The sequence below is a fragment of the Triturus cristatus genome, chromosome 9 (assembly GCF_964204655.1).
Source record: "Triturus cristatus chromosome 9, aTriCri1.1, whole genome shotgun sequence".
Taxonomy (NCBI): Eukaryota; Metazoa; Chordata; class Amphibia; order Caudata; family Salamandridae; genus Triturus; species Triturus cristatus.
In genome coordinates this window covers 955,253,283-955,266,689 of record NC_140592.1, presented here as the reverse complement: position 1 = coordinate 955,266,689, position 13,407 = coordinate 955,253,283, and the positions used below count along the sequence as shown (strand labels likewise).

The following is a 13,407-nucleotide window of genomic DNA, read 5'->3' as shown; positions in this document are numbered from 1 at the left end:
CAGGCTCACCTGGCATGACCTAATGCCGTAACTTGTCCGCTAGTGAGAAGTGAGCAGACACGCACATCAATGTGCCTGCTGTCACTGCAGTCCGGGAAAAAACGGACCGCCTGTGCCAGGGCACGAAACAGAGCCCAATAGAGCCCCGTTTCGATGCCCCTTTTAAAAAACTGCAGGTGCTCAGCACCGGTGAGACCCGTCCCACTTAAAGCCCTGACAAGAGGTAACATTACACCAACAACAAGCCAGGACTATTGGCTTTGCCAATGTATGTTAACTGCATAAGATAAAGAAGCAACACCTATGGCTCCCCTGCATAGAATATTGAAAATGCTTCAGTTCGGAAATGACGAGGCTGTTAAATAACTATAGCGAGTCTGTTTGAAGTTACATCAAAGGCAGGGAAGGGTTGAACCGCTGCCGAGTAAAGATTTTTTTTTCACCCTGAATGGGAAGGGAAAATATAGAGAGCTCGAGCGTCTCAACAGCTGGCAGGACCCGGCCCACTTAAAGTTCCGAGCCAGAGTATGTTTACTGCTGTTCGAACAATGTACCTTTTGTCAGATAGATGTGAAGACAATTATGAGCAATTATGTGAATGGCTACTGAGATCTAGGTGAACCTGAGTGACGGTTCCCCCCATCTAAGACCTTGTGGAGGGAGGGCTGCTACTGAGTAAGAGAAGTCTGCTGTGGTGTTACAGTTGGAGATGCGAGCAGAACTATGGTGTAGCTTACTTCTACATAGGCTAGAATTAGTTCCGGGATTATTTAAATAGGTGTTTATCCGGGAAACAATTACTTTAGGATACGACGTCTTGGGACCACGGCAAAATGTCTGGTTAATGCTGAGGTGGAGCAGAGAAGCCCGGGCTAATGTTTGCCCGTTGCCTGGGTCACGCACCTCACAAGCAGCTCAGCGCCGGGCCTAAGAATGTGTCGAGCAGATTCCTCCTCCAGAAATGAAAGAAGACAAGCAAGAGCGCATGTGCTAGCTGCCGTGCACCCAATTAAAAAAATATTTTTAAAAATAGGTTCACGGGTATTGGGGATCGGATGTTCAAAAGAGGAGCAAGTGGGGGAATCAAACAAACAAAGCTGGATTTGGGGGAGGCAGGGAAAAGCAGCACACGAGAGAGCAACACAGAGTGCTGAGGGAGACAGACATGAGGAAAGAGCAGCATGGTACGAGGGGAGAGGCACACGAGGGAAAGAACTACATGCGAAAGTGATCGCGGTAAACATCAAAGCGGCCGCGAAAGTGAAAGTAATCACGTCAAGCGTGGCGCGCGCGCCCGCGCACATGCACTGTGGCTCTAGGCTGGCCTGGTAGCACTTTTTGGAGCCCTCTCAATAAGTCTCGCCAGACCAGCGCATGCGCTGGGTCAGGCGAGACCTAAATATTCATCCAATGAATGGGAACACATAGGCCCTCGTTACCAGACTGAGGCCAGTAAAAATGGCTGGTATACTATTTCCCCAACGCAGCTTTACCATTCCGGACACACCAGAATTGGTGGATGCTTGTAATGAGGGCCGTAGACGTCACTTCAAGTTTAATATATAACATGACATAGTAATAACAGCAGAGGCATGCGAACATGTGCACGCGCGCACGCATACACACACACACACACACTCAGAAAGACACATCTCGCACACTTCCAGTTGTAATCATTCTGTAATATGCTGTAATACGTCTGCAGTGCACGGGGCACATATATTCTTCTTCACACAATGGGTGCTTAATTTGTAAAAAAAAATGCCAGGGCCCTTATCAATGAAAATGGCAATGCAACTACCAACTATCTCACCCCTAGAAGTGTGACAATTCAGACTCTTGAGGGCCCCAAAGCTGTAACAATGGCTTTTGCAGAAGATATTAGTCACTTTTAATGTTTCCTGAATTAATAAACAACTGTTGTTTTGATCATCTCTAAACAAAACAAACAGCGGCACCATGTGCTAGACTGTCATACGTGCCGGTGTTAGCAATTACGTGCCAGTGCCAGGCACCAGAAAGCATTGGCTCAATTTAAGCACTGAGGGCTGTGGAAGAGGTGTTTGCATTAAAGGAGTTCTTGAGGCACCTGCAGCTTCTGTTGAGCTTATGTACAGACTGGTGATGTGGATGGGATTCCAAATTAGGAATGGCCTTGAGCAGATTGTCTTTTGGTGCTGCCCCTAAGGCTGAGATTACAAGGAACACTTTTTTTTCCTTTCAAAGTCAAACCATTTTCATCCAATATTCTAAGCACCCTGTAGCACAGTAAAATGTCATCCTGATAACAATGGACACCACCCATATCACCAAACAATTTTGCCATCAAGCGCTGGAACACGGTTGAAGCAGAAATGAAACCAAAAGGCATTCTTGCAAAACTGGAAGTACTAAAAAATGTGATAAATGATGTCAAGCGTTTAGAATCCCCATGTGATTTAAATGATGGCATGCTGCTGCATGATCAAGAGTGCTAAAGACCCTTGCAAAATCTAGGGATGGCACTATTTCTGAGAGTGAGTAACAGGCATCTATTGACAACAACACACTTTTCAAAGTCCTCACATTTATGCAAAACATAAATCACCCGGCAATTTATGTGCCACAGCCACAGGGGCCATCCAATGTACTCACTTCACAGCTAACTTTTGTAATCCTATTTCACTCAATCTCTAACAGTGAAAGGCATACCTCGGACTTTACTTGCGACTGGCACAGAGCCTTCTCTGATTTGAATTTGAATACACATAGTTTATCAAGCAGCCAGTGACGGCCCCTACACTGAGGCGGAGGAGTGTCGTCCCACTGCTCTGTGCTCATGGATCAGTGTAAAAAAAAAAAGATGATAACAGAAGAAATTTCTGTTATTATAATTTATGTTTTTCGGGGAGGTTGGGCGGCGCTGGAACTCCAGTTTCGGCCTGGAGGAGGAGTGGTTTGCACTCCTCAAGTGCGCATGACTGCTTGGCCGGCCCTCTTGGGCTGCCCAAGCAGTCCTGTGCATTTTGCATGTCCCCCACCAGGCCACATTACACAGCCTGGTGAGGAGCATGTAAAGCCTCCCAGTCCCCGTCTGCAGCGTTGTGATTGGTCAGGGGAGGGAGCCTATGTGCTTCCTGGTTCCAGAGAGACGATGAGGGACAACACGACAGAGGAGAGGCAGCTGCGGACACGGCATAGAGATAAGTGTTTTTTAATTTTTTTTTGTAATATCCCCCCTCCCCGTGAACCCCACAACCCCGCCCTTCCACACTTGCTCCCTGCCAGCTACTACGGAAAACAGTTTAAATAATTTTAGAAGACTTTAGGGTATTGTTTAAGAATTTTTGCTGGAAATTCATCTTGGTTAGAATATTGACAATGTAAAACGTTGTTAATATCCAGATTTACTTTTATGGATTCTATGTACCCTGAATCCAAATAATACTCATGTCACCCTGATGTACCAAACTGAGCACATTTGCTCCAATATGTGATGCCTTAACTTTTCCACTGCAAGTACAACCTATGAATTCAATGCTGGTGTGGAAATACCTTACTAGCTCTATGGGTTTATAACAGTAAATCTGTGGGGTGACATCAGATTGTAAGAGAGCAAGAGAGTCTCTACATTGTTTAACCCCTTCGCTGCGGCGGAAATTCCGCCGCAGCGCTGGAGGGTGCGGGGGGGCAGCGCGGTGGCGCGGTGCTCATAACGGAGCCACTCCGTCATGAGCCACGGTTGGGCTGTGCTCATGACGGAGTGGTTCCGTCATGACTCCGCTCACAGCGCTAATCGCCCGCACAGGCGGGGAATTAGCGCCGCGTGGGTGGCGCGGCCGCCAACAGCCGCAGCATGACGGAACCACTCCGTCAGGAGCACACGGCAACCGTGGCTCATGACGGCGTGGTTCCGTCATGAGCACGGAACGAGTTAAAGAATACTTCTCCTGATACTGACATCAGCCATGCACCAGAATCCATGAGGACTTCTACTGTATTCACATTTATTTAACCACAATCCTTGTCCTAAAATGCATTCCCTTTTACCCCAATGTGAAGATTAGAGGCATCATTCTCACAAACGTGAAACATTTTAGTTTCTTTTCTGCTTGATTTACAGCATTTACTAAAAGGCCCCTTTTTCCTAATTTTTTTTAAATACAACGTTCAGGTCAAGGCAGTCTTTACAGTTTGTATATTTACGTTTCTGTTGTTTATTAGAACTTCTGTTAATTTCTCCTAGCAATTACCAGGTTAATATCTGAAGGAGGCGGAATCCATTGATCTTTCTGGTCAACACCATGTTAAGAATGATCTCTTTGCGATTTCTGTCCTTCAGAGACAGACAGATCGTCTTCAACCAGACCTCCTCTCGAATTTTGTCTATATAAAAATGTAGCATGAAAAGGTCTCAATAGTTTTCTTCCAAAGAAAAAACAAAATTGTAAGAGGATTCAAATTTTCTTAATTTAATGATATAATATTCCACTGACTCTCAACCAAATTAGAAATCTTTCAAAAGTATACCCCTCCAACACAATACTTATTTTAAGGTAATGAAGAGTCAGTTGCTTTACACAAATGTGAAATTCAGTGAGATCGCTTGTGTCCTGCTCTCCTCTGTCAAATCGTCAAAAACCTCTCGAGCTTCAGGCCCTAAGCAATGGGTTATCAATACGTTTTCCCTTTCAATTGAAATGTTGTCGCTACAATCATTAGACTAATGATAACAAATTGTGAATGATTTTGTTAATCTTTCCTAATTGTGTGTTCAAGGTACCTTTTTCTGTTTTATTGTTTGGTAATTGTGGGGGGGAGATGTGTGGCATCTTGGCTAGCTGTTGCAGCGGAACCTTGGAACCCTGGGTAGCTCTCTGTCGAACGTGTTCTAGAACTGTGGGGCGTTAGGTGTAATATTTTGAAAAACAGGAAGTTGCCCTGAATACTGTGGGTGAGGTTCATTTATAAAAGGTGATATTTAACCTACCTGCAGCTTGTGTTACGAATTCCATACAAGGCCCTTGGTCTCTACAGCAGTACGTAGCCTGGCTTTGGAATTATCCATTGGACGCAATCTGGCATGATCTGAGAGCCAGAATTCCAGGACTGGGCCTTGGGCACAAAGCAAATTTCAGGCTCTAAAGCCACCGATCACTTGGCTGCTCCTGTGGCGAATAGGCGGTTTATGGACTGTCTTGCAACAGATCACCCCCTTCCTCTGCAGATCGCAGCATATTTCAATGTATCAAAGGTCTTGCTCAATTTTGGTTCCACAGAGGTCAATACTATCACCGCATATCTTTAAGGTATATCTCAATGTCATTCGGAGACATGTGTTGCAGTGTTGTCAATGGGCAGCTTACACTCAGATGTACGTCTCTTTCCAAGGGAATCAAGAGCCAGCCTTTGTGCTCCTGATTTGATTTTACAGATCATGGAGAGAATGTGGCCATTCAGACAGAGAAACTTCCTAAAGCTCCATCCGGAAAAGGCAAATAAAACAGAAATGAATGTCTCAGGTGGCACAGGCGCTCAACGTGAACGCCTTCTTTTACGACTGCCACAACATGCATGCTCATGTAGCTTGAGCGTGTACGGTTTTGTTACCCTATGGCTTGTGCACCTTAGGAAACCAGGTTCTGCACCCCAATCTTTTCAGCTTGAGACCCTGTAATCATTCGGTCACAAAAATATTGGTTTTCAATGCTGTTGCCCAGAGTGGTAGATAAAGCTTCAAAGTAGTCTTGCTCTGTTTTTTGAGCATGTTGATTGGTGTTCCAGGCCAACATTTAGAGCCTAGAGTTCTCAGAGGTTGAGAGCCTGGGTAAACAGACAGCACTAGATTCACCCTTGGTGCAAGGTCACTTACCAGTGTGCATCTGGGTGTGGAATCTGCCCTGGCCAAACCCAAATACACTTCATAACTTTTCAGCGTGGACGAGTGCAAACACTCACCATCACTCTGAGAGAGTTTTCACCCTCACATTTTATTCTGTTCCGTGTGCAGTAAAAATGTACTTTACTATCAACAATAAACTGCAGCTGCAGTTCTGCCAGAGACTGCAGAAATGTCGGTCCAGTGCACACATGCTTATTCTACCCTACCCAGGTGTATGACTCTGCAACAGCATGCAGTAAACGCCATGCACTGAAAGTACAAACGTATAGCTTGCACTGATTAAAGTGCAAAGTTTGGGCACAAACACCCTGCAATATACATGCACATTGTTCCCTAAATGTTTTTGACAGATACCCACGTGCTACAAAACTGTTCCATATTTTGTAAAATGAGAATTATGCACAAGGCATGTGAACATACATTGTACATTTCATATTTGCATTACTGTGTTCCAGTAAGTAGCAATACCAAAACAATGCAGTGACACACACGTGCTCACATAAAGTTAGCAAATCCCCCCTTGTTTACACACAGTCCGTACTTCACATGCTAGTTTTTCTGTAAGTGCCAGCTGTTGGCTATACATTGCACACCATACACATTCTACCCTTGACATGTTCATTATTCTTTGCCATACTGATTATTCTGTTAAAAGCATATTATTAAAAATATGATGTTCATGCCCAACTGTAACAGCGTGGGCTAAGCAAGCATTTAGCAATGTTTACTTTACGTTTTCATTATACTGTATGGTTGTAGTATTAAATATCGACCCCCATAATAAGGTGGTACAAGAATATCGGAGGTAAGTGCATTTAAGGAGGTATAGATTTACTATTCCTGATTCTACATGCACGTACTTCGAAGGCATATATATTGTGTAGGTGCATGTGTGTGGAGTTATGTACATAAAATTGATAAGTAGCTTATTTTGGGTTCAATATTTTGTCCTCGATATTCTGTGCCATAGATATTCTGGTTTCGATATTCAGAGTGCACACCCTACAGGACATTAGTCATCTGCATAGTGCTATTTATTCCTTTTTGTAGTTTCAAAGATTTGTTTCAAATGAGGTTATAAGAGGCTCTACTGTTGAAATACAGTTGTGCGTCGAGTGATTAGTTACATGTGAACACCACACCGAGGTGGGCTACTATAAAGTCAAGTGGTTTTAAGTTTAAGATAGATAACGACAGATTTGCTGAGAGTGAACATTTCAAGGCTTCTCGGATTTTGATCAGGGTGCCAGAGAAACCACACCCACGTGTGGACGATAAAAGGGACCACCCTCAGATGCCCCAAAAGTGACTGCTAGGGACAGGTGCGGGGGGCGGGGGGGGGGCTTTCTCCTGCACCCTCCCACTTAGAAAGTCATGCAGGCCGCTAATGTGACTGGCCCATATTCCTGGAGAGACACTGATCAGCAATTATGCAGCACTTTGGAGGGCTCACCTACAAGCAAGATTAAATGGGCCCACTCTAGCCACAGTATAGAAGACAAAGACACCATAATTGGGGTCCCAAGGGCCACTCATTGTTCTTGGCCCTGGTGCAACCGCACTTTCAACATAATTGCCAGCTACGCCCCCTGCAGCCCCAGGAAGTGTTTTGCAAGGCCAGCATTTGATGGCGCCGTTCCTGCTGCTCTCTCAGCACAGCAGCTTTTGGACGTGGAAATGAGGAATAACGTCGCACTGACCTCGCTTTAGGCCACAGGCCCGCATATTCCTTTGCAGCTCGAACAGCAGGATGTGTTTCAGTACGGCACGAAGGTGTGCTACTTATGCATGTTTTACATTCCTTTTCCTGCACATGGGTATTTCTTGTCTAGCTGCACACCCGATTGATACTCAGGTTGGTAGTCCCCTGTGAACAAGGAGAAAACTGAGCTGCAAACACACATTGCTAATCCCTCCTCTAAATTAGCGCCAAAAGCCCAGTTGAGTCCGGGCATCTCTGAGGATAAGAATGAAGGGAGCAAATCCCCACCAGCTTGCTCGAAACGTTGAGAGACAAGGGAGGGCGCTATAAAACATTTCTGTTGATGTCAGCAGAGAAGACGTGGCTTACCAAACAACACCGTCCACGAACCATCTAGAAACGGCTGTGTACACAACTGTCGTTTCCGTATTATTTAAGGCACTCGACATGTTTACTCTGGCAACACTGGTCCCCTTTGTCGTGACAAGAAAGTGCTTTGCATTGTGTCGCTGTCGTGCTCCAGTATGGAGTGGGCGTTTCAGAAAACGTCACTCAGGCGGAAAGCACAGCTACTGATTGGTCGGCCTCAAAATTCAGACCGAGCCCTCAGATGTCACTTTAAGGACAGGAGAGGTGTGACGATTTTAGAATTCTGTCCTATTCCTTTCCTTAAAATCTGCCCTTCCGCTTGGCTACGATCTCCTTGGACCTCGAAGACCTTTTCGGGAATTTTCTCGTTCACTTTGTCTTGGTAATTTTGTTCAGACGACTTGGCAGGGTTCCAAAGTTCAGAATCTTTTCAATGACTTATGGACCTATTTTGTTGCCACAATAGAACAGGGTGGAGGTAGTCTGCAATATTGAGTAGGCACTATTGGCATACCTTAATGTCGTAGATAAAACGGAGAGCACAAAAATGTCAGAAGGAAAGTGCGCATAGAAAAGTCTAGATTTACTATTCTTAATTCCACGCCTACAGATCTTAAAGATATATATATTGTCATGGTACATATACGGGAAGTTAGGTACAAAAAATCTATACCTACTTAACTATCAACATTTTTGTCCTCGATATTTTGGTTATGATATTGATGTATAAAGATGTTCCCTACTCACTAGTCAGGACCCACATTCAATAGGGGTCAAAACGACCCCAAGATATATTATTTGTGCATGGTATCATTATTTTAACGTTTGGGCATGCATGCAAAAAGAATCTTTGCAACTGTTTTGTTTGTGAGATTTCAATCAGAAGTAACTGAGGGAAATTAGGCTCACTTTCCCTAAAACCTGTGATATGCATTAATTGTAAAACTGGGTGCAAAACACCTTTGTGGTTGTCTTTATTTTTACCATGGTACCCATAAAGAGGTCATTAATATGAAGGATGCACATAGTGGCGGCTCCTCAGCTATGGCGGAGGAGCATCGCCCCACTGCTTTTAACCCCTTCCATGCCCATGACGGAACGGTTCCGTCATGAGCATCGGTTGCGCTGTTCTCATGACGGAACCGTTCCGTCATGGCCCCGCCCGCGCTCAAACCCTTCAGCACCGCGGGGGAATTCCCGCCGCGCTGAAGGGGTTAAGCAGTGCAAAGTAGAAACATAAAATGATAACAACTTTGAGCTATTATCATTTTATGCTTCACGCTGCTTTGTGGGTGGACGGGTGGGAGGGGCTGCTCTGCTCTCAGAGCAGGGCAGGGGAGGAGTGGTTTGGCCACTCCTAAGTGCGCAATGACTGGTCGGCACTCGTGGGCCACCCAAACCAGTCATGCGCACTTTCCCCATCCTCCATGCAGGCTGCATTACAGCCTGCATGGAGATTATGGCCAGGCCCCTATTCCCTGGCTAGGCGCCCAACCAGGACACTCAGACCAATCACAACGCTGCACTGCAGCATTGTGATTGGTCAGGGGAGCCTGGGAGCTTACCAATCACAACACTGCATTGCAGTGTTGTGATAGGTCAATGGGGGCTGCTGTGCTTCCTGTTCCTGGAGTTCCATGAGGAGAGCAGGAGCGGAGATGCCGGACCCGGCGGCAAGGTAAGTTAATTTTGTTTTATATTCGCTCCGTTTGATAACCCCACTATCCCCCGCGCGTCCTGCCCTGTGACTCCCCCGCACCCACCCCGCCTCCCACAAGCCATGCTGGCTGCCACTGGATGCACACACACAAAACACAGCATGCACACACATACTTACACATACATTGAAATATCAGTACACATACAGAAATTAACTTTTGGACAGCCTAGACAGCCATTGGGTACTCTGGTTTAGGTAATTTTAGGTATAATGGCTAAGATGGCTGTCCACCATCACTGGTATTATGCCATGAATGCAAAACCCATAAAAGCAGCTCCACACAGTTATTTTGCCTCTCCCCACCCCTAAATCCATTTCCTACCAACCCATCCATGCACCGATCATTGTTTTTTAGGTTTTATTTTCCCAACAAGATGTAGCTACAAAGAGCTGCCTAGACACTTGCTTCAGTTTTTGCACTTCTGCACCTGTTATATTTTAATTTTTACTTTATTATTGTAAAATGCATGCTTACTGTGATACAACCGTAAAGTAAAATAATAAACAAGCACTGGCACACCTAGGAGCATTTGCCTCTAAAAGGCAAAAGCCATTGGCTTTGCCAATGTTTTTTTTTAAGCGATCATGGCAGCAGCTGGGAGTTTTGACCTGTATGATGATGCTGTAATCCTCTCATTTACTGTAGCCAATGATTTCAGCTACTTTTGCGAGGCCGGGCTTCATTGTAGCCAGGTTCTGTAAGATTGATTGGTGCATGGGCTGAAGATGATCTCAGGGAGACAGCTCACCTGGGAGGTTCTGTGCATTGAAGGAAGGTGAGACAAAAAATACACAAGGAATGCACTGTATGGCTGAGACATCTTGTGTCACATTATAAAACAAAGAAATGTTTCTCATCCAATAATAAAAAACGTCACTCTGGAGGAATTAAATCACTTCACATACAGATGCTGTTTCCCCCACCTCTCTTTGACGTATATTTGTGATCTTACAGACAGTTGCCTATTAAGACACATTTCACATCTCCAAACTACAGTAAATCTACTGTCCTAGGGGGTGTGCATATTTCAGACGAGTGCAACAGTAAATGATTGACAAGGACTGCTACACCTGTACTTAGCCTGCTCGTCTTTAGGCCAGCCCACCTCTGACTTTCCCCTGAGTGGAGAGAGCTCAAGAAAACGTGAATGACAGCCAGTGCCAAAGAGGATCAACATTTAGTTAGAATGTGTGTATTTACTACTCCTCAGACCTGCCATCACTCCAGTCTGCTTACACCTGCACAATGCTCATTGTTCATTCGAAAGAAAAGCTGTCAATGGGGCTTTTCTTCATGGGGTTGCAGCTGGGGTTCTCCTGATATGGGAAGGGAATGTGCCCATGCTTATATAACCCCGGTTACATATATTTCACTGGAAAAGTTCTAAATCAACCCATATTCTGAAGCGAGGCATTCAATAGTTTACATGTAATTGATTGTAGAACTACTACTTAATATCATAATTTTTATTTTATATTTAATTTACTTGGCACTTTTAGATAGTGTCCCTGGAGCATCAAGTTAGTCCAGTGACCTGGCTAAGTTATTGGAGCCATCAAGAACTGAATCATTTTCAACACTACCTACATTTCACATCCCTTCAGGCAACTCCAAAGCTAGGACATTTACTCATGAATAAATCTACACATATGAAACTGCTTAACATCCCCTCAGAGGCGCACACACTTGGGAGTGCCACAACTCTCAAATTTAGACCTCATATTGCTAGAAAATGTTGTCCTCTCTTTCACCCATGAATTGCTCACCTGCTACAAAGTCACCAAATCCAATCGTTGTCAGAGTTACAACCACATAGTAGATGGAGTCCAACGCCGTCCAGTCTTCAATGTGCTTGAAGATGAATGCCGGGATGGTCACAAACACCACACAGCCCGCCAAGATGAAGAGAATGGTGGAAATCACCCGGATCTTGGTCTGGCTCACCTGCTTCTTCTGGAAAAATAAAATAAGGAACTCAGACTCCTGTTTTTCTGTACAGGAAACCTTTCATGCATTGTCATTACAATTAAAAGCCAGCATATTGAATGTCCATATTATGTGCTTCACCTTGCACATCCACAGTGGTATGGTAATAAATAAAGATGATCTTGAAATTTACCATGGGCATTCATACCACTGCAAGGGGGTGCAGGGAGTTTATGGATCATATATTTCTATGTAAATACATTTCCTGCACGGATTTGTTGAAATTTACCATGGGCATTCATACCACTGCAAGGGGGTGCTGTGAGTTTATGGATCATATATTTCTATGTAAATACATTTCCTGCACGGATTTGTTGAAATTTACCATGGGCATTCATACCACTGCAAGGGGGTGCAGGGAGTTTATGGATCATATATTTCTATGTAAATACATTTCCTGCACGGATTTGTTGAAATTTACCATGGGCATTCATACCACTGTAAGGGGGTGCTGTGAGTTTATGGATCATATATTTCTATGTAAATACATTTCCTTCACGGATTTCTGTTATATATATGTATCCTCTAGAAATACTGGTGCTTATCTATGGTCACTTATTTATGCATGTATTTGTTTCCTTGCCTTGCATTGGGCAGTATCTCCATACTCACCAAGATGAAAGACTGAACTATACTGTTGTGCGAGTGTCATCTGTGAGGGGACTTTTAGGACAGTACAGATTCACCAGTCACGGACCCTATAGGGCGTGCTACCGGGGCGGTGACGTGGGGCGGGGGGGGGCAGGGTGGGGGGTTGTAAAATGCGGCATACGGACGATTTCAGGTAAGTAACGGGGAAAAAAAAAATTGTTGCATGCGCTGCATCGCTAAATGCGATGCAGCGCGCGCAACAAAATTCGTTTTATTATTTTTTTTCGTTACTTACCTGAAATCGGCCATATGCCGCATTTTACAACCCTGCCCCGCCCCACGTCACCGCCCCGGTAGCATGCCCTATACGGGCCGTGGATGAGATTCACGACTGCTTCTTGTGCTAAACAAGCATTAACAAAGACAATATGTTTGTCATCCCCTGGGAGTTCTTACAAAAACAAAAGCATTGCTGTGTAGAATGTTTATCCTTTGTCCAGAAACAAAAAAAAATCATGGCACATCTCTGCTGGGACTTTTCATCACTAACTTAGCTTGAAAAAAAGTACAGGAATAAGCAAGCCCCTGTTCAGTGAGCTGGGTATGTTGTGGTCAACCATACGAGCAAAACCAGGACAAGGTTGTAATGAATACTGTACCTGTGCCTCACCCTAATATGTCCTGCACACTGGACACAAACGTCTTTTGGGTGGTGGGTACCCCTTTGGCAAGACCCGCTGTCACTAATCAAAACGTAACAATGCAAGAAATAACTAAAATGTATCCTTTGACAGCTCACAGTTTGTAAGGCTTAGCGCTACAGACCCCTAGAGTTTGAGCCCCAAAAATATTTCATTTAAGTAAGGTAGAGTAGGCAAATCTCAATAATACTAAAATATGCTTGTATTCCTTGAGTAAAATAGTGGTCAGAGATTAACCACAAGGGCAGGCAAGTGCTTATTACTTAAAAAACCCCATTAAATTCAGGTTAACTTTTAAAGCACATAAATAACATGAGCTTGCTTATAAACCTTTTCTCAAAATGTTGAATCTTTCAGACTAATACCGCTTACTTACAATCCATGTGAGACCAACAACGCAATTTTTTACATAAAAAACTTCTTATGTAAACCTGCTGCCTGTAACCGATTCGAGCA

At 44.4% G+C, this 13,407-nt stretch overlaps 1 protein-coding gene across 4 annotated transcripts in view; it reads right to left on the bottom strand.

Moving 5' to 3' along the window:
* KCNK10 (potassium two pore domain channel subfamily K member 10) overlaps positions 1-13,407 on the bottom strand; it is a 375,826-nt gene that overhangs the window by 28,038 nt on the left and 334,381 nt on the right. For all 4 annotated transcript variants that reach the window (XM_085626582.1, XM_085626584.1, XM_085626581.1 and 1 more), the window contains one exon: positions 11,440-11,626. In XM_085626582.1, coding sequence (XP_085482708.1) covers positions 11,440-11,626 — 187 coding nt within the window. The remainder of the gene's footprint in view (positions 1-11,439; positions 11,627-13,407) is intronic.